The 22113-nt window shown below is 46.6% G+C and overlaps 1 protein-coding gene across 6 annotated transcripts in view; it reads left to right on the top strand.

Annotated features, from left to right (window-relative positions):
* Positions 1 to 3420: 3420 nt before the first annotated feature.
* Positions 3421 to 22113, top strand: part of ARFGAP3 (ARF GTPase activating protein 3) — a 520570-nt gene continuing 501877 nt past the window's right edge. For 2 of the 6 annotated variants that reach the window (XM_086922107.1, XM_086922088.1), the window contains exon 1: positions 3450 to 3644. In XM_086922107.1, coding sequence (XP_086778233.1) covers positions 3576 to 3644 — 69 coding nt within the window. In that variant the 5' untranslated portion in view covers positions 3450 to 3575. Of the gene's footprint in view, positions 3645 to 4372; positions 4600 to 22113 lie in introns of those variants that run through there. The other 4 variants (XM_086922080.1, XM_086922097.1, XM_086922125.1 and 1 more) reach the window with 4 other exon arrangements.

Genomic DNA, 22113 nt, shown 5'->3' with positions numbered 1-22113 from the left:
TTTAAAACATTAAAGATTGCATTGTTCGATTTAGGACTAAATGTTTTATGGACCGATCCAGCTGGGGCTTCATTTCCCACTAAGTCCACTTTAAAAAACATTTTCTGGGAATATGTTGTTAATAGGAGTATGCTCAGTACTACCAGTGGGTCCATGACCACCAGTTTCCTAGAAGTTAAGATGTACCCTATTTATGAAATGTATTGGGATTACATAACAAACCCCATGGACAAAAAACTGCTCTTCCAATTGAGGGTAGGTTCGCTCCCCCTCCGTAACTTAACATCTAAGTGGAAATCAGGGGGTGCAGCAATTTGTCCAGTCTGTGGGGTAGGAAAAGAAACTCTTGGTCATTTTTTGTTTTCTTGCCCAGTATATTCTGCCCCAAGGCGAGCTTGGTTGGCTCCTATGTGCAGGAACTTAGGCACAAAAAGTAGCATGGTAGCGCTGCGTATTGTAAAATCCACTACTGTAGATTGGATCATAATTGCCACCGCAAAGTACTTGGGGTGGGCGTGGGTCATAAGGCAGAGATTGCTGGTAAGCTAATTACTCACTGCCAAGTTGATCAGAGATTGCTAGACAATTGTCTATTCTCTGTAACTGCTTACTAATAGTTCAGAGACTGCTAGACTAATGTTTATTCGCTGTAAATCTCATTTTAGCTGATCAGAGACTGCTAGACTTGTGTCTATTCTCTGTAAACGCTCATTTAATGTATCATCGGTATGAAATTTTAATGGTATGAATTTTTGAGGATTTTTAACTGTCATTGTGATTATCATTTCTTTGGTATTCTTAATAGTAATGAACTTTGCACCTGTATCTATGATGCGTTATAGTTTTCTTTTTTTAAATTGTGTAATGTGCTGCGTCTAAATGACTCTGTAAATTTAATCGCTTTTTATTATATGTTTGTATGTCTGCTTTTATGAGTAATACTCGAATAAAGCACTTTCTAAACTGGAATAGGCCAACAACGCAACTTTTCTTTCTAAACCCAGGTTTGGCCCACACACAGTAGCGTAATTTAAAAACACCCTTTTCCATTTTTTCCACTGGATAGTGGGACCCCCTGGGGTGGTTAAGAAAAAGGGTGAAGGGGTCATACTTTGCATGGTTGGATGCTATATCTCTGTACTTGCACCCAGGAGAATACACAATCCCACTGGACCACAGTAACACTGGGAACAAAGGTCTATAAACATATGCCAGAAGGAATATACACTCTTATTCTACCAGTTCCTAAAGCAACACACCAAGTCCCTTTCTTCTTACTGCTAGCACAGTCCAAAATGAACCACGCCCGTGAAGACAAGGAAAACAACAAAAATCCTCCTTCAATTGCCCCACAACGCGTTAGGAAAACAGCACACAGTCTATGAAGGATTGTGGTGGGACGATTTTCACCTACTGACTCTGCTCACTTTGCTTTGTGGTGGTGCGTGAGCTACACTCAGTTCACTAGGCTGTTTAATAGTCCCCTTTCTATTGCCACAGATCTTGGTTAGGGGAACCAATAGGTATACAGCCTCCCTCCCCTTTCTTGGCGGGAACTTCCTGTAGAGAAGTCGTCGAGGAGAAAGTTCCTGTCAGGGCGGTGTTACCAATGGAGAAATCGTCACTAGGATAGCTGCAGAGGTGGGGATCGTTCTGCAACCTCTCTATTATCGTCAGCCCCAGTGAAGTTCCGCCTACAGCCTGCAGCGCTCGTTTGCTACCTCTAACGCTGGAGCCAGAGATTTGAGGAAATACATCGGGGAAACACTGTGCCGCCGGAGGGAACCCGCTACAGTTCGTGCTGGCCCCCGTGGCTGTTATCAAGAATGGCGGGCCTCCTGACCAACACAGACGCCGGGAACCCAAAAGCTGTGAGGTGACGATGGCGCCACGCCAATGCTGGTGAGTGTCCGTCCAGCTCTGCCTGCCGGCCCTTTACCTCGCTGCTCTACAAACGCCTGTGCGCCGCCTCTGTCCTTTGTAATCTTTTCCCCACGACGCTGCACAAACTGATAGATGCCGCCTGTGCCCGACCTGACACACGAGAAAATCTCCTTCCCCACTTCCTTCCGTGCCTTCCTACAACTTCCTCAAAAAGACTCACGCTCTCCCGAGTTTTTATATCACAGTCACTTTCAGAGGCTTTTACGTACTTCAAAGTGGTTTCCCTTTCTCATCACATCACCACAACAGCCGTTTTCGCTCTCCCGCTTGTTAGCCGTGGGCTCTCTCTCACTCCAATTTGGCATTACTCACAGTCTCGTCGTCGCCCCTCTCTTTATTCTTTGTTCGTTTCACCTCACGACCCCGCTGCTTATTCTCCTACAGGAGATTCCAAAACGACGCGGTCAGCCTCTTCTGTCACCGGGTGCTTCCTAGTCAGCTGTTCTTCACTCCGTGGGGATTCTTCTTTCTGCTACCAGTCAGCTGTAATTTTCACATTCTTCCGGGCGTGTTGAGGTCGCTCAAGTGTTTTCCCTCGTCGCCAGTGTAGTGACGATCAATGATGACAAAGACGTCACGGCTAGTTAAACAGGAGTCTTTATTTTCAAGATGAATCTACTGCGACCTCAGCCACAGCCCAACGTTTGAACAGCCTCTTCACATACTGTCGCCGGCTCTCGCCTTGGAATGCTGGTCGCGATGACATTCTAAGTGATGTCATCGCGAGCAGCTCCATCACACGCTGAGACGCCGGGGGGGAATGAAAGGGGAGATACCACACGTGCTACTTTCCAAAAAGCGCTATGGCGCCTTATCAGGGGTAGTAAGCACTGTATAAGTGCAATTACAAACTGATACCTTGTTAGTCCTTGCATTTTATACATCACTTTGTTTTCTTGTGTTATAAGTCAATTTCTAAACCATTTTTGCGAAAAGTTAGTCTTTTCTGATGTTATGTTATGGCATGGTTATAACTGCTTTATTCAATTCACTATAATGGGGCCACTCATATGGCCTTAATATATCACTCATAAGCAAACCACAGAACTGGAAATGTGACACATATGCAAACTGAAAACTTGGCAGGTACGACCACGCCATCTGGATAAATATTGCACATAAACGCGGCAGTACAGCGACAGTTTGGTACATGTTTTACACGCAAGCCAGTAGCTACAGTTGTAACTAATAATAAACTGTTCATAACTAGCAACGTAATACGTTATTGTGGTTTTGATCAATGCATCTATTGGTCCTTTAAAACAATTATATAGTTTCCTTGTTAAAAAAAAACATTTTGTGTACTATCATTAATATTCATACACTATCGGGAACTCATTTCTCACTCCCGTCTCGAAGTCACTGGAGTAAGGCTGCCATTACAAGATGGCCGTTTTGTTTTTATTGGCACTCACCACTGAACTTTCCCTGCTGAGTCTTCTTTCTATGTTTAGAGTTACAGCCTGACTCCGCCTCCTCCGAGGTTGAAGCGTGTCCGGGGGAGTCGCCCGCTGACGTCACGGGATGGTTGATGTGGCGTTGCCTGCGCCCCATTGGAAGTTGCCGAGCTTCCAGTAATCGGGTCTCAGCTGAGCTGCCAGAGCCAGAGCAAGTTACACCGCGCAGGAGCTATGAGCGACCCCAGCAAGCAGGACATCCTGACCATCTTCAAGCGGCTCCGCTCCCAGCCCACCAACAAGGTGAGCGGCTGCGCTGGCGGCGGTGGGGGCTCACTAATGTTACTTGAGCGCCATTCAGCAACAGCTGCTACACCTGTGGCTCGGCAGCATCCCGATCTTACTCCTGGGATCCCCATCACATCCTTTACCAGGGGATTTCAGAACAGCTCTCACGTTATAGTTCCTTAGGGAAGCACTAACCTCCTGATAATGCCCCGTGTGGGGCATAAGGAATCCCAGTACTTACCTCGATGCCCCCAAAGCAGTCCCTTTCTTACCTGTAGAGTCTGTAAGAACTCTCTGATCCTACTATGGGGTCTGCGAGAAAGCTCACGTCTGTTACCCAGAACGTCCTAAACAATTTCTTATTTACCTGGAATGCTGTTGTGTCCTTACATGAGTTCATATTGTTTCCAAAAAGAGACAATCCTCCCATTTACATCCCTTCTTACCGAAGACGCGGTGGTTAGGAGCTTCAAGCAGTGTCCTCCATTTCTTTTATATATCTATCAGCGTCCGTCATCTACTTTCCTGGGTGGTCTTTCTGCATCAGCCCTGTCTTTACCTGGAGGGGTCCATTCGTACTGACCCCCTTCCCTCGGCTCCGTGCAGGGCTCCCTCTGCAGCCTTTGTTTATGTCTAAGGTTCCACACACACTCCTCTCACTGGTCTGTGTTTTAGACTCTGCCCCTCCCCTCCGACACCCCCTTGCAGAGTTTGTTTTCTGCGTCCTGACGGTGGACTTTGACAGTGCTGTCCACGTTTCCAGACCTGACCGGTACCTCGTGGCTTCGGTGGACGCTCTGCCGCCGAGTGCCCACACTATGCCAACCTTTCCCGGCTTCCTCTTCCAGGAAGCTGAACTTTGCTAGTGACACGTCTCCTCAGTCCTCGCAGAGGTCTGTGCGCGTGTTTCTGACACTGGGAACCAGCAGCTGTCACTGCGCGGGGGGCACCGGGCCTGGTGTGCTGTCAGGTACCAGCAGAAGGAAGTCATGTACATCCGTGTTTGTACAACTTCACAGCTCACAGAAGAAGATTCGGAGCTGGAAGACGGAAGTTTACCTTTCTGCCGCGCTGCTTTGGGCTCTGGGTTTGGCACTCTGTAGCAAAGCATGCATGACTCATGCAGCCATCGACGCGGTTTTCTTGCCTGTTGTGTATTCTTCTGAATACCACCATGTATGCTGCTGTTTTAAACTTGTACTTATGGTTCGTTAATTGATAGCCTTTATTATTAGGGTGAGCGCTCTAACTAAATGTTGTAAGCTCCAACTGCTCTACTGACAGTGTTTCCAGTATAAAAATGCGTACACACATTTTCAAAGTTTAGCCATATGAGGCTATGTATAATGCTCTCATATTTGATGCAAATATTTGCAGAAGCTTGAAAGCAAGATTGGTGATTCTTTGCTTTCTGATAAAATGTTCATAAAAAACTGAAAGCAAGAATAAAACATTTTGCTAAACTACTGTAAAATTTCAGATACCATTTCTTTGCATCATCATTTAGTAATGTGTTGATGCATGCTAGTATTTCCCAGAAATATTCATAATGGAAAATCTGTCAAACCAGTTTCATTAAGATTATGCGAAACTAAAATAAACAAGGTATCAAAGTCCAGTGTATATTTTTCTTTATCCCAATGTTCTTTATTTTTCACAAACAGATTCTTCCTTCACAAATTCATTCATCATAGCCAATGCGTTTCGTCTCTTGAGACCTCTTCAGGGCTATTAAGAAAACATACAAATATGTGTTTAAAAATGATGTAGCCTAACTCTATTCACAACATTACATTCATATAATTCAAATGCATTTACATGATTGGAACCTGCTCACCATTGTAGACACAAAGTACGCAAAAGCATTGGCTCAAATGCATAAATGATTCAATATGAAAAACATTTACAGTATCCAAATACATGTCAAAGCATATTGTTGTGAACATGAGACAATATTTCTAAAACTAGGTGACACCCCCTCACAAGAGCAAAATGTGTGTGGCAATCAAAACTTTATAAATTAAAGAATCTGTTTGTGAAAAATAAAGAACATTGGGATAAAGAAAAATATACTCTGGACTTGGATACTTTTTTATTCCGTATGTGCTGAATTACTTGAATTTTTTGATTGATTATAACAAGAAACTCTGACATCATTGTATAGAGTGCTGGAACCATTTTTGTGTTCAAAGTTTGGTAGGCCTAGTGCCTACATTGTGGGGAGTAGAGAGGGAAGTACTCCCTGGTTTCATGCACCATTAGTTACTTTAGGACTCTATTCAAGTGTTGAGTGCGGTTCTTATCAGCCTCTGCCCTCATCTTGTTGCTCACAAAAATAAACAAGCACTGGCAAAGCTAGTATGTCTGAAATTTGTGGTCAGCTTTTTAGTTTTGTCAATGTGTGACTAGTTTTGGCATGTTTTTTTTCAAAACCTTATTGGCGTGGGAGCTGCCAGGCCCTCTCTGTTATAACAAACATTGGCAAAAGCAAAAATAGGTTTTTGGTCACAAAAACCACACACTGCCACAGTAGTTACTGGCACAGAAAAAAACGACCTTGTATGCCGATATGCTCCTTGCGAAAGAGCCAAATGCTGTCACTCACAGTGAAGCCTGCCGATACAGAGCGAGATACAGAATTTTAATAAACAGAAAAGGTCACAGTCCACGCCAGACCATGGACAAGTATTTAAATTCCACACCCCTGATTTTTCATGATTTTTATATAAACATTTTATGAGCATTTCAATCCTTATTAGAGAGTATATTGCTAAATTATATTGACATAGATGGTCCATGTACGCTTCCATAACAACACTTCTAATATGAGTTCATTGTAGTCTGAGCCACTAAATACCCCTTCCCCCATCACAGAGCCCAAATGTATCTCTGCAAAGCAATCTTCTAACATCTTGCCCATCCCCTCTGTTTCTTCTACAGTGACACCAGGCCTCTTTGTGCTGTATCCCTGTAGACCAAATGCTCTGTTATTTAATTGGGCAGTCTCTGACCCTGTAGACTGCCTTCTCTACTGTAATGCACATCTGTCCAAGCCACCTTTCCACTCGCCGAATTTCGGAGGAACAGCATTCAGCCAATTCTTTGCTATTTACTGTTTGGCAGTTAAGTATCCTAGTTCTACCTGTAAGCGTGCACACCAGCCCCCCCTCCCAGCCATCAATGATCCATTCCCCAGCAATGCCCCCATAAGGTCTAGCACATGGGTACTAGCAAACATTTTCCCAGGGTCCAAAACGTTTGGGCTGTGATATGTCCGATGGCCGCATTGATGGTGGCGGGTGTGCGAGAGGAGTTCAAAGGGGGTTGGCAGTAAGGTGGGTGTAGGGTAAGTGAAGCCTATACATCCAGCTGCTGAATTGAGCAATGTGAAACCAGAACACATGGGAGTAATCTCTGCTTCACCGCTTTACCAAATTGTGTGATCCTAGGCAATTGTTTAGAATTTGTGGAGAAGTGTGGCTCAATGGTTAGAGTGGCAGACCCTGATGCAGAGGTCTGGCCCGGGAACAGCGTTCAATTCCCGAAGCGGCAGGGTCTTGGGCTCATTGTCTGCGGACTCGATAATACTAGCCTCGGCGCCTACTCTAATCATGGGGTCCCACACTGCAACTCTGGGCAATAGCTTGCTTAATCTCCACAACGGCCCCTACAACACTGGGATGCCGGGCTTCACCTTGGGGGTGCCCAGGAGGGGCATCTCACAGGGAGAGCTAGGAAGGGTTCCACAGCGTTATACAGCGCCAGGACGCCCCGGTGATGGGCAGCTGTGCGCTTTACAAGTATCCTACATTTACATTTGTTTAATTTAATTTCCTTTCTTTTTCTTCCATATCACATATAAGAGGATCTCAAACTACATGACGTCTGGATGTGCTCTTCACAAAACATTTTCCTATGTTTGATTTAGTAAACTATAATGTTGTTTATGTATAGTAGGTGCCTAGGCCACCCAAAGAGTGCATATTGAATTGAATTGACTTATATAGCGCATGGCTACCCGAAAGCATCCCAGCGCTGCGGACTTAACGTAGGAAGCAGATGGAGTTATGGGAAAAGCCATGTCTCCAATTGCCTGCGAAACGCCAAATGGTTGGTTTCGTGGCAGATGGAAAGAGGCAAGAAGTTCCAAAGCTTTGATGAATTATATGAAAAGAGAAGACCTCCTGTACGAGCCTTCTTAATTCTGGGGACCTCTGCTAGAAGAAGGGTGTTAGGACGAAGGGTCCTGGTGGCTTTGTAGTGTTTAACAAGGTTCGTAAAAATAGGTGGACCTTTGCCCTGCAAATTTCTATGAACAATAGAGCTTTAAAATGAATTGGCTCTTGTATGGGGAGCCAGTGTAGTGGCTGAGGAGTGGTTGTTAGTGCCTCTGAAGAGTCATGCTGCTGAGTTCTGTACTATCTGTAGTTTGTGAATAACTGAGGTAGGTGCTCCTAAATAAAGGGCATTGCCATAGTCCTGCCTTGTTAGAATGAGGGTTTGGATTAAGATCTTTTTAGAATTCTCCGGTAATAGGGGCAGTATTTTCCGGATTGACCTCAGCAGGCCAAAGCAGGTGGCCGCTGTTTTCCTGGGTTGGGCTCTAAAAGTGAGCTCATGGTCAAGCCAGAAGCCCAGACTCTTTATTTCCTTTTTCGGAATTGGGGCCGATCCCATACATGGCGGCCACAGAGTAAGTGGGGCGAAGGTTGCATGATGACCCAGCAGCATGAGCTCTGTCTTGTCGCCATTGAGTTTAAAATGGGACTGACTCATCCAACTCGTGACTTTTTAAAGACATGAGCTCAGGTTTGTGGGGGCTGGCACTGCTGGTTCAATGCCACGATGAGCTGAGTATCGTCTGCATAGCTAACGAGTTGTATTCCAAAAGGTGCCACTATTTCAGCCAGCGGGGACATATACACATTGAAGAGAGTGGGGCACAGGGAGGAGCCCTGAGGAACCCCACCTGCAATGTGCGTGGTCGTGAATAGGTATTGCCTTCAAATACCTGAAAGTATCTTTCTTGGAGGAATGATTCCAGCCAAGAGAGGACTGTGTCTGTCACTCCTAGTTTTTTGAGCCGTAATAGAAGGATACAGTGATTTACCATATCAAAGGCTGCGCTGAGGTCTAAAAGGATAATGGCTACAGACCCTCTGGAATCCAGGATCTTTCTGGATTCCTCCACCACTGCCACTAGTGCAGTCTCCGTGCCCTGTCCTGGACGAAAGCCCGTCTGGGAGTGATGGAGTAATTTAAAGGTTTCAAGATATGCAGAGAGTTGACGGTTCACATGTCTCTCTGCTACCTTACCAATACCCTGGAGCAGTGCTTAATTTGTAAAAAAAGAAGTGCAGGTGCTGAAAATTTTGCCAAGGAGGTCCCCAAAGTCTTTGCTCTAAGAGTCTATCCTCTCACCTCTCTAATTGTTTTCTATCATCTTTGTCACACCCTGTATTTCTGATTTGCCCTCTATTCATTTTAGCCCTGCCCTCCCTTTTTTCTCTTCACTTTCATCCATGCTCTGCTCTCTCTCTCCCCTCGATCTTGGCTCTTAACTATCACTCTCTAGCAGTGATTAGCTATGTCTCCATTTTATCATTTGTCTGCTTTTTTTCCTCAGTCCTGTCCTCCACATCCTTTCATTCTATCTTCTCTCTTCTCAATGCTGTCTTCTTCACATCATGGCTGCTTTCTCTTTGTATCTGATTTGCTCTCCTCCCTTTCTTCTCCTTTGCTCCATTTTATCTCTCTCCTCTCTTGTTGCTTCTTCTCCTCTTTACTCTTGCTGTCTCTCATCTCTAACCCTGCTGCTGCCTGTACCCCCTGTCGTAAGCCTGTACATGTCCCTGCTATTTTGAACTCTGCGTTTTCCTGTTGTCATTCCTAAAGAAGCCGAAGATTACGTGTTTTACTTTCTTACCTACACGGAGTGCAAAAACAAAATGTACACCAAATGAAAATGCTTTTGTGCATATTTTAATCAGTGTGGTATGACTGGGTCTATTGCGGAACAGGCGACTGCTTGAGCACAGCAGGCCATGCCACTGCTAGTGCTACCTGTAATTAGTAGATCCAGGTATGGCGAGGGCATCGGCATCCACTGCTCAGCTTGATGTGACCCTACCTGCTACAGCACAGGCATCTTCCCCAGCAGAAATGCTGCCAATGCCTGTAAGTATGGCTGTAGTGCCTACTGGACTCACTCATGCTCAGCAATTACCATGCTGGGGTGCAGCGCACAGATTCTACTGGTGTCACCATGGCGCACAAAAGTTGTGTTGGGCCACAGCCGCATCGAGCACAATGAGGATAGCGGCAATGAAATGCTGCCGGATATGCTACTCTGGCTACGCAACAAGTGGAAAGACCACACTTACTTTCATTTATTCTTCCTTAAGAGCCCTCACTCCCAAGTTCCAAATGCGCTCTAGCAGCTTCCTTGCCTCAACTCCATCATGAGCCAGCCCCCAGCTAAAATGATCCAATGGGAGGTTTAGGCTCAGGTAGTGTCAGGGTGCAGCAGACTAGGAGAATAGAATACAAGCCATAGTTTGTCGATGACTTCATGGATTTTTGATCAGCATGATGACATCTTCACTAACGTGGTGAAACTCAATCATGCCTGCCTGGATAGGCGTATGCCGGCCTGCCTATGAACATTTCCCAGCCTGTCACCATTCAATGTATGTTGTTCTTTTTATTTTGAATTGAACAATTAATATTGAGACCACCACCTGCAGGTTCCGAAATTGTAGCCCCGGCCCTGTGAAAGAAGTGCAGGTGCTGAGCACCTGAAAGCACCTGCTCAAATTAAGCACCGGGAGAAGGGATATAGGACAATAATTTGACCAATCTCCCGGGTCCAGATGTTTTTTTAGGAATGCTTTTACCATAGCAATCTTCCAATCCTGGGGCACTAAACCCTGTTCTAAAGAGGAGCTGACTAGGTTGACTATGGGAGCGATTATGACGGGCAAGGCAGATTTAGGAATGTTAAAAGGAGCCGGGTCCAACGGAGAGCCATCTTAATCTTGTTAAGGATAGGGTGAATGAGTTCCTCCGTGGGTGAGATGTAAGATTTAAGTGTGGGGGGATTCTTCTGGGATTCTGTTTTGTGCTGTATATGGAAGTGATCATTCTTAACTGGTGTGAAGAGATCGAGTATACCCTGAATTTTGGTAGAGAAGAAATCCACTAGCTCCTCGCATCGGCATCCCGTAGAATCAGTAGCCGTTGGGGGGGATCTGGGAATTTCATAAGTCTCTTTACTATTTTATACTTTAAAATTTCTAACTTGCCTCTAGTTCACTATTGGAATTATTGTTGGGGTGTGTGGGGTAGGAGGGGGTGGGTGGTGTGGGGGTGGAGGGATTAATGTTTCTAAATCTTGGAAAACTGTCACCTTCAAATTAATACTTTTCAGTGCACTTGTATGATCTGATGTACTAAGGTGAAAAGGTGGTTCCGCATTTTAATTAAATATATTTTTTTAATTTTGAAGAGACTTTGTCATGTGTTTATACTTTTGTTGGATGATGTCCTTAAAAAAATGAAGGTGTTGGTAAAGTTAAGATGTGCAGGACTCCTTAATTACATCCTTTCTTTAACATCAATTAACCTTTAAATAAATGTTTGACTGTTTATTTACCATATTTTTATTGTTAGTGCTGAGCTTAGTAAACAGCAGCCCAGTGCTGCTGTTTGACCAGGGGCCGGATGTAAAGGCCCCCTGGGCGTATTAGTATCAATGGTCTTGCGAAAAGTTGTACCCAAGGACCCTCTCCAAGTGTGTCTATATTGGACGCCAATATGGGGGCAATGATGGTGCGTTCCTATATCAAACGTATGTATATTTTTTTAATCCACCTATTTGTCATACTAGACAATGAGATGAATATGAGACAAATGTTTCGTGAAAGGACTTTAGAATGTTGTTTTATGTTGCTTATATTTGAATCGTGCACTTTAACCATTGGCTGGACCTTGAAGCACTTTCATACGTCCTTTGTACAATCTAACGTGGTTCTGAAGTTTACATTGCATACTAGAGTCTGCTTTGGCCTCATTGCTTTGGCCAATTTTTAGTTTAGAAGTCTGCCTTAATCACACAGCTGTAGGTATACAAATTCTGAGTCGGATGCCCAGACAGCTTTACCGATTAATTACACATTTCATAGGTCGGTGGGAATGCCCTTGCCTTGTGGTTGGAGTTGGAGAGTTGTGTGTATTTGGACGTTGGCTGCTTCACGAAGGGGTCCGTTGATTTGTTCTGTATGTCAATCAGGGGTGAATGGACTCTGCAGTGACGTTGCGGATCTTATGTCATGAGTAACATTTATTCTCTCATTTGTGAGGTTTGGAGTCAAGGATTGCAAACTTATTTCTGCACATGCCCCATTTAATTTTTTTTTTTAAAGAGAATAACAATTCGAGTTTATTCTCTTTCTTTATCGGATGGCTTCACACACTGAATTTACATAGTAACAACTGAATGTATCATTTTACATGCCACATGTTTTGCTACAGTCCTTGTAGTGCGTCTCAGAAACTACAATGATTCGAATAGTGTGATACAATTGCATTGTGATTCCGTGACATAGAGCCGCTCACACACATCCTTTCCACAGCCGGATAGATAGACATTTTTAGAGTACATTAGAACAGCAGTCTCTAGAAACCCAGGACTGACGGTTCAGGCTTCCTCCGATTTCCCTGCCAGTGGTCCAATATTCATGAGTCCTTTAATATTTTCTGCTCGGGAACGAGGGTGTGTATCTTTTTTTAAATATGAACCCCTAAAAGGCATAACAACTACAAGAGACATAAAACCTATTTTGTCCTAAGTCAATTGATTTCGAAAGCCACGTGGGTGTACTTTAGGGGTAACTACCTGTATTCAAGCTTACTGTCTTCCTCTCCTTTTGTTTTATATAGCCAATCTACTGATGTTTTAAAGGAAAGCATGTTTTTGGGCTTTGCTAACTGTAGCAGCTCGTTTTTTTTAATGTATGTGATCTCTCTTTAGCAAGCTGCAACCTCGCGTCAATGCAAATGTAAAAAAAAAAAGAGTAGATGTAATTGAATTTATGTAGTGCCCCATACGAGGAGTTGAAGCACATGTTTTGTACAGGTTGTATGCTATACTGTGGGAGAAAGCTTAATTGGGGGACTGTTGAATTACCTGGTGCTTATTGTGTGTTATTGGAGCGACGAGTGTAGGGCTTTTATCCTGTCTTGGGTTTCTGCACCTAGTCTCTGTAATGGCGATAAAATGAATGAAATATGGAATGCATACCTTAATTAATTGTTGCACCTAATATAGTGATTCGATAGATTCCACCCAGGGGTGACTGAGAAGGAGCCCCTGCATGCGCTGGTTAGTAATATCAATATTCCCTAAATTACTCTCGGGATATCAGGTTAGTGACTCGCACCCATGCACTATACTCACTAGAGTCAGCTGTGGTAAACAAGCTGAGTCCATGAAATAGCAATTGGGAGTAACCCACATAATCTCTCACAACAGAAACGACGATTTAATACGGTTTAAAAAATGTGCAGTGACACTTTCTGAGATATCCTGCAGAAGCTTCAAAGATCTCACTTTAGCTAGCACCTGATTTTTGGTTAAACGATGCAAGTCCTCATCCACTACATCGTCTGGCTTTTACCACTTAAGTCCTATATTAGGAAAGCGCTGAGATGGGCAACTGATGTTGCCCACTTTATTGATTCCTTAGAAAGCTAGTGCTTGAAATCTGCTTAGCAATTAGCTCAGCCTATATAGCTTCTACCTTGTGGATTTAACTCGCTGGTTACAGGCATGCTGGACGAGCTAAGTATTTTACTGGCATATAACGTTGCTATCTAACTGGGGAAGTAAATACTTCTATGGCAAGAAAATGCTTTCAGTGAAGCAAGATTCTGTACATTTTTATTAAAGATATTTTGTAGTGTGTGCACACTGGTCCACTGAGTTGAGAACATTCGAGTTAGAGTTCAATAAATTAGTGTGGGCTTATGCAAAGTATAAAGGAAGAAGAATCTTGCTCAAACTGTTGTGAAGCGATCCGATACCCTCGGGTCAGGCTAGCGCTATATAAAACTCCTCAATAAATAAATAAGGTTCTAATTGATATAATTGGTCGGCCTGGGCTTAGGCATATTCGAATGTCAAAAAGTCAGCTAACCATTTATATATATACACACTCAAATGATTTTCATTCTATGTATTAAGGCTCTTCATCAACAAGAGTTTGTGTATATTTCACTAGAGTGTCCTCCTATGCTGTGACTCAAAACTCAGAAAGTAGAAATGTAAACTATTGTCTTTTTTATGCCTTTCATATGGTAATATTGAGGCCCAGCTATGATCCCTTTTGTTATATAAAAGTGGCCCATTGTTACAGCTATACTATTTCGACCAAGTACCTACCACTGAAGAATTGGAAGGCTAATTCTGCAGATGATTAATTAAAAAATTTGGTGCTAGGTGGTATTTAATTGTATCCTGTTAAATATTCTTTACTATACAAGTGATATTGCAGCAAACCTGTGCAGCTCTGTATGTTGTTTGACGTACTTGGATTGTAACGCTGTAAAGGCTGATGATGATGGGCATGCAGCCATTGCAAATTCTCTACACAGTTGAGAGCAACAAATAACCCTGATTCTCTACAATTGATGTAAACTGAATTTTGTATTAAGGTGTCGTGGACCATATCTTCTTTAGAATTAGGTCTTTCTCATGAAGTCTTATTTGTGCTCCTTATTCGTCTGTTGGAGACAGGCTTAACTCCCTTAATTTGCTTGGCATTTCATACAGTCTTGCCATTGTTGCCTCATCCTGGGATCTTGTGCTGGATTCTTGTGTACCAATGCAACTTCAACGTCTAGCAAGTATGCTTCCTTCACAACATCAAACCATTGAATTAAATAGAAGACTTTAGGACTTTTGTGCTGTCTATAGTATATCAAATCGTCCTGAGTTATGTTATTGTAGCACACCTTCTTGCTCTGGCAATGATGAAACCCATCCTTCATGCTGCAACCCAAGATTGGTTGCGGCAAGAAGAATGGAATTCATCATTGCCAGACAGAGAAATAAAACCACAGCACTTCAGTGCTTTTCTCTAACAGCTTGGCTTGTTTTTAGGGTTGGGTGTATTACCGTAGGCTTGATAAGCCCTTCTGTCTCCTCGCTAACATCATCATTTTGTTTGGCTCCTGCTAACAGAATTAGATCAATACTGGTCTGCAAGATTACCCTAATTAGAAGGAAGGAAACAAACTTTTTCTGCTTTGCCATTATGGATAACTCTTCCTAGATTAGAGTGCTGTGGACCTGCTTGTCTAATGTAGGACTTTGGAATTATCTTGACTTCATACTTTTAACTTCTGACTGATCTATTCACTCCTTTTTCCATCTCGTTCTCTTTTTGCCCTTCTGATTTAAAAGTACATATCTTAAAGACATTTCTATGTCATTATTTACTACGAGAACATATTTTACTCTTGTTGTTATTGAAGCACTCTACTGCCAACTTAGCTGGCAACAGGTTTGCGCTATATAAATACCACACATTAAATACAACTAACTTAATGGGCATTTTATTGACCACCTAATTTGGTACATGTTTCCTTAATGTATGTTCGAGTAGATTGGGTACATCCAGGGAAGAAGCTTCGGTGTAGATGTTGTGGTCAAATCTTTGGACTCAAGGCAGGTGCAAAGCTGATGCATGGCTCCTTTTTTTTTTTTTTTTTTTTTTTTTTTTTCTTCCTTCCTACAAATTTGTCTAATAATATGGACGTTACGAAAGTCTGTTATAGTTGGCGAAGATAGGTGACTTTGAGGGTGTATTATTATTTTTTTGTAAATTCTTTTTATTGTTGCATCAGAAGTATCTCAAATGCAAAGGATCAGCACACGGTAGAGCGTCAACATTCCGCTCTGGCCGTCAATCACGCACCTTTTCTTATGTTACTAAACGTAGTACCCCTCAGTGGAACTCTGCTTTTGAACAAGCAACATAAAGAGGAAACAATAAACCATAATAGTCCCTTAGACAGCATGCCTCTACCCCCTCCCTCCCACCTCCCCCCTTCTGGTCTCCTCTCACTCCCGCGCAGGAGCTCCCGTCAGTCCCATGCATGGGAACTGGGCAGTAAGGTACACATTTATCAAGCATGGAATCCCGGCGTGCAGTCTATCCCGTCCAGGGTCTCCTTGACCTCATGTTACCAGTTCGCAATGTCTCATTCTAGTCCGTGGTATTGCCTCCACTTAGCCCACACCCTCCGAAACTTTTTGGGGCAACCCCTGGCTTTGTAAGTCACTCTCTCCGCCGCCATGTACAGATCCAGTCCTCGCCTCCATTCCTCCACATCTGGTTTTTCAGGCGGCGCCCCCAGCGTCGTGCGATATCCCTTTTCGCCACTACTAACGCTAATACCAGAAAGATAATCAAGGGGCGGGATAGGTCTACTTCTGTGGTCGTGCCCAGCAGCGCTAATCTAGAGTCTCGCGGTAGGTCCAACCCCAGTACCTCCTCTAGTTCCAGGAACACCTCTTCCCAGTATTCTTGAATGACGTCACATCCCCAGATTATGTGAAAAAAACCTGCATTCTGCTGACTGCATCTAAGGCATGCAGTGTCAGGTACCCTGCCCATTCTAAATAGTCTCACCCTGTCAAAGTATGATCTGTGTAGTATCTTAAATTGGGTAAGACCCATCCTTGACTTAATCGCCACCTCCCGAGGGTGCATGAGGGCGAGCTCCCAGTCCAGATCCTCCATGTTACCCACGTCTGCCTCCCATTTGTCTCGTAGGCCCTGTAGGTACCCTAGCATGTTGTTGGTCAGGGTTTTATATGCGAGGGATACTGCCCCCCCTCCCTATCTGTTCCTGCAGCAGTCTACCTTCTAATGGAGTGTATTCTGGAAGATCCGAGAGTGTAATGTTTTGTGCCCTCCATGCATGTTTCAGTTGAACGTATTTGTAGTACTGGGTGTTGAGTAGGCCAAATTCATCTTGGAGTGCCTGGAAGGTTTTTAGGTCCCCTCTTGCTATCACGTCCCCCACTGTGGAGATGCCAATATCGTTCCACCTTCTAAAGCCTTCCAGCTTATGAAACTCTCCCAGCCATTTGCAGCACCATAGTGGTGTCTGTCGAGTGGGCCTTTTGTCCCAACCCATTCTTTTCGACGCTCTATGCCAAGCCATTAACGTAATCCTGGTGGCAGGAAGGAACTGCTGTCCCATCGTTTCCCCATAGAGATAGTGTAGTATAGTCTTACTTGACCATTTAGATCTTTCCAAGGCATAGGTGGGGTGGTCGGCTGCCACGTGCAGCCATTCGTTAATTGGGGCGAGGTGTTCCGCCCAGTAGTACGCCTCTAGGTTGGGGACGAAATCCCCCCACTGTACTGGTGTCGCTGTAGGGTGGAGAGCGCCACTCTCGGCTGTTTCCCCAGCCACAGAAAAGTGCGCAGGTCAGCATGGATTTTATTCAGGGTCTTATTCGCAGAGGATAGTATTAGTTCTGGAGTGCATAAAGAAACTTAGGCAGGAGGACCATTTTATATAGTGCGGCGCGACCCAATATGGTGAGCGGGAGCTGTCTCCACCTGTCCATCTCAGTCGTAGCTTCCAGCATTATTCGGGATAAGTTGTTAGTGAAAGAACGTGCCCTGTCTAGTGTTATAAAGATTCCTAGGTATTGAAAGCCGTCCTTAGTGTGTATAAGTAACTCTGGCAGGCATTCTCCCCGCTCCTTGCCTTGTGGATCATAGAGGACCGATTTGTGCCAATTTATTGTGTGTCCTGCTCGCGCCCCTAACTCGCCGAGCTCTCTGAACAGTGCTGGGATAGTCTTATCTGGGTCTGTCACGAACAGTAGTATGTCGTCGGCATAGAGGGATATTTTTTCCTGTGTGGCATCTGAGTCTCCCCATGTAAAGCCTCTGATTACCTGATTCTGCCTGATCCTTATCAGCCCCGCCCGATGGGGAACTCGCGGGACAGCCTCCCATTAACCCGCACTCTCGGGTCTGAGTAAAGGAGTTGAACCCATTTCAAGTACTTAGGTCCAAACCCAAACCGTCGGAGGGTCTCCATCAGGAAAGGCCAGTGGACTGCGTCGAATGCCTTCTCCGCATCCAGGGAGAGGAACCAGTGGGGTTCACTTCTCTCACGGACCTCTTGCAGCCAATTGTGGGTGCGACGGAGATTTAGTTTGGTCGCCCTGTCAGGAAGATGCCGGATTGGTCCATATGTACTAGCTCTGTGATGACCTGTCGCAGGCGCCTAGCTAGGACAGTGGCCAGAATTTTCGTCTCTATATTTAGCAGGGAGATTGGGCGGTAGGAGGAACAGTCATCTCTAGGTTTTCCCTCTTTGTAAATTGGTACAATGATGGCTAAGTCTAGGTCAGGAGGGAGACTCCCTGTCCAGTATGATTCGGTAAATAGGGCCTTCATGTGCCGCTGCAACAAGTCCGCAGTTCGTTTAAAGAATTCCGCCGGGAAGCCATTAGGTCCCGGTGTTTTCCCTGGTTTCAGCGCCGCTATGGCTTCCGATAGCTCCTCCAGCGTTAAGTCCGCCTCCAGGGCTACACTAGCTTCTGTGGATAGAGTAGGCACCTCCATATCGCCCATGTAGTTTTGGGCGTCCTCTCTGTCGCCCAGCTCCCTGGCCCTATAGAAGTCCTCATAGTAGGTCGCAAAGGCTTCCGCTATGTATCCGTGTTCACCCTTCTGTTCCCTGCTAACGTGATCTGATCCACCCATCGTGTCGCGCGTTCCTTCCTGCTCAGCCAAGCTAAAAGTTTACCTGACTTATCGCCTACATCATATAGCCTGTGTAGTGTTGCCAGTGCCTGGGTGCGTGCCTCGTCTGTGGCCAGTTCCCTATAGTGTCTCTGCGTGTCGAGCAGTTTTCTGAGGCGCGCCTCCCCTTTCTGCTGGAGGTAGTCTGCTTCTAATGTCAGGATATTCGCCTCCTCACTCGCTATCTTGCCCTGTTGTGCCCGCCTGGCCTCTCCCAGCCTACTCTGGATGCGGTCTCGGAGTACTGGTTTCATCGCCTCCCAGAGGGTGACTCCGGAGTCTACTGATCCCTCATTTTCAGCCATGTAGACCCGTATGTCCGCTCGCATGCCCCAGAGTATTTCCGGCGTTTGGATGTCGCACGCCGCTAATCTCCATTGAGCCCGCCTGTCTCCCCTCGCACGCCCCAAGTGTACATATAGCGGGGAGTGATCAGATATCCCTCTCGCCTTGTATTCCGCTAGATCTTCCGCCGAGACCTCCTGCCTGGATACGAAGACATAATCTAACCTGGAGAAGACCTTGTGTGCCCCCGAGTAAAATGAATACGTTTCTTGCGTAGGATGAAGCCATCTCCATATATCAGTGAGGCCGATGGTAGTCATGAGCCGTGCTAAAGCTGTGGTGTGTCCCCCTGCATGCGGTGACCCCGATCTATCTTGCATGGTGCACATCACATCGTTAAAGTCCCCTCCCACTACTTGTGTCGTGTCGGCCGTGTCCAGCAGGATGGTAGTGACTGCCTTCAGTGTGCGTGGTTGTAGCTTGGGTGGGGCATATACTGACAATATTGTGTATCTACGTCTTTTCCACATCCCCTGAACTCCCGCATAAGTGCCCTGTGGGTCTAGCCAGGTGTGTGTAACCGTGAATGGCGCTGCTTTATTTATGAGAATCGCAACTCCCCTGGAGTCCGTTGTGTAGCCTGCATGTGCCAGGACAGCGTATCGCCCTCTCGCTATGAATGCGCAGTGATTCCCTCTAAGGTGAGTTTCCTGGAGGAGGATAATATCAGGTGCCAGTCTTTTGAGGTAGGCATTAACTAGACCTCTCTTGATTTTTGACCCCAGGCCGTTTACATTCCACGTTAGCACCGTGACCCCGTGTCATTCCTGTGTGGAGTATCTAGTGTACTTGCCATCTTGTATCACAGCGTCTCCCCCATGTGGGACCTTGGAGTAGGATAGACCCTAGGTATGGGCTGGCATGGCTCTGCTGTTTTCTGACGAACTCCTCCCTTCCCCCCCGTTACCCTCAACAACCCCAACATGAGGTAATACAGGAACCAACTCACCCCCGCACCCCCCTCACCACCTCCCTCCACTTCCAGTCGCATCCCAACCTGGGACCAAACTATCCACGGGAGAAGGCCTGTCGCCCTCCCACACATCCCACCCTCACTAAGCAATAACCAGCGCTAAGAACTCAAATAACAGTAGGGGGGGGGTGTCAACTTGCTTGCTCCGCATCGTCGAGCCGCCATCTTTTCCCGATCCCTGCGCACCAATGTTCACCAAAGTGAGTCTTGTGTGTCCACGTGGAGCCCTTGACCTGTAGAGTCTTGCTCCAGCTGCTGGATTTCTTTGACCAGCGGGTGCAACGAATCACTCCTTTTGTCTTCATCCTCTCCTCCGGACGTGCGGCCCTCCGATTCCTCCATATCTTCTTCTTCAGAACGGATACCATTCCTCAGGCAACTGAACCTCGAGTCCGCCACGGAGTCGTTACCCGGGGACGCCGATCTACCTCCTCTCCTGTCCTCCATACCTCGTGTTCTGTAGGGAGTCGCCGGTGTCTTCTGCTGTGTCCTCTGCGTTCTCCGTCGCTGTGGTTTCGGCATCTCCCACCTCGGCCGTTCCCGCAGCGACCTGTCCAGTGCATCTCGGCCCGCTGCTTCTCTACTATTCAGGATGGGGCGCTTCTCGAGCCACTGCCACGCGTCTTCTGGGTGTGCAAAAAAGATGGATTTGTCCTTATAGATGACCTTGAGTTTGGCCGGGAAGAGGAGCATATACTTAATGTTCAGGGACCTCAGCTTTGCCTTTACAGCGTCAAAGGAGCGGCGCTGTTATGAGACTTCCTGACTGTAGTCCGGAAAGATCATTATGGTAGCATTTTCAAAGCGGATCTCCCCCATTTTTCCGGCTTCTCGTAGGATCAGATCTCTATCGGCAAAGTTCAGGAAGCGTGCTATAACTGGTCTCAGTCTTGCTCCCTCCGGTGGTTTGGCCAGGAGTGCCCTATGCGCCCTCTCGATGATGAAGCACGGGGAGAACCGCGCCGTCGGGAAGGTAGTTTTCAACCAGTCGAGGAGGAAGGCGGACATATTCCTTTCCTCAATCCCTTCTCTAAAGCCTACAAAGCGTAGGTTGTTGCGCCTTGACCTATTTTCGGCGTCCTCTACCTTCCACAGCAGTTGACGGTGAGAGGCCTGCAGCTCCTCCATGTCCTTCTTGAGTGTGGTAATCGATTCCTCATTGTCGGTCAATCTCGATTCGGCCGCCGTAACCCTTTCGGTCAAGTTTCGGAAGTCCTGCTGCAGTAGCGTCACCTCGGACCCTACCTCCCCAATTTTCGTTTCCAAGGCTGCTCGTGATGCTTGGATGTCCGTCCTGGACGCCTGGATGGCCTCCAGTAACATGGCCGCATCATTGCGTGCGCCAGGCTGCATGGACTGTTGTTCCACTACAGGACGTGGAGCCGCAAAGTTGTCCATTGGGCCCTGTCTCGTGGTCTTGGGTGCCGTGTCTCTCTTTCCCATGGTTGCTCAGTCTGTAGGCCTGGAGCTCCTTGTATAAGTTTTCTTCCTCTGCGTGGCTGCGGAGCTTGGCCGTGTGCCGGGAACAGTGGTAGCACTTCTGGGTACCTCCTTCCACCTGTGCCTCTTTTGCGGCCTCTTCCGAAGTTTCTACCGCCTCAGCCCCGAGCCCCAGGGTGTAGCCATGGGCGGTGCAGCGTTTTGTGTGCAGGGCTCTGAAGTGCCACTCAGCCGTCTCTGTCCCACTGCGGGCACCGGGGCTTCCAGCACAGCAGGGCCGGGTCCTCTCGCCCCCAGCAGGTCTCGGCGCTCCGCTACGCTTCTCCCGCCGGTCGCCGTCTCCCTGGGCGTCTCTACAGCGCGGTCGCCATGTTGGTAAAGGCGGGCGCTGTGAGCTGGGCCCCGGTCCCGGTGCCGCACAGGTTCGGCTCCCGCCTCCTCCGCCCCGGCCTTACCCGCCGCGCTGCCTCTGAGTTAGCTCCTGGTCACACCCCGTCCTGGGTGGGGGGCAGCAGGGGGCACTCCGCCGTCACTGACCTCCGCCGATCACGCTGGCCGCCATCTTGGGAAAGGCGGCCGGCGAGCACCGCGGTCTACCTCCTTCTCTCCGGCGGAGACGGTGTGGTTCTTCTTGGCGGCCAGGCAGGTCGCGGAGCCTCCGTCCGCTGGAGTCAGCGATATAGTGCACAGCCGGATCTTGAGGCGCGCATCCATCCGCCGAGCGCCGTGGCCGCCATCATGGTCGCCAAGAGTTACTGGAGCTGCCGTATTTCGCGGCTCACAGGCGAGATCAACGCCGGATCGCCACTGCAGCAGTTCGTGCCAGGTACCCGGGCGTCAGTTCTCTCCTTTGGTGTCTTTTCTGGAACGTGGGGGATATGTGTAGTCG

This window comes from Lissotriton vulgaris, chromosome 1_1 (genome assembly GCF_964263255.1).
Source record: "Lissotriton vulgaris chromosome 1_1, aLisVul1.2, whole genome shotgun sequence".
Taxonomy (NCBI): domain Eukaryota; kingdom Metazoa; phylum Chordata; class Amphibia; order Caudata; family Salamandridae; genus Lissotriton; species Lissotriton vulgaris.
The sequence above is the reverse complement of the archived record's forward strand: the minus strand, read 5'-3'. Positions and strand labels throughout refer to the sequence as shown.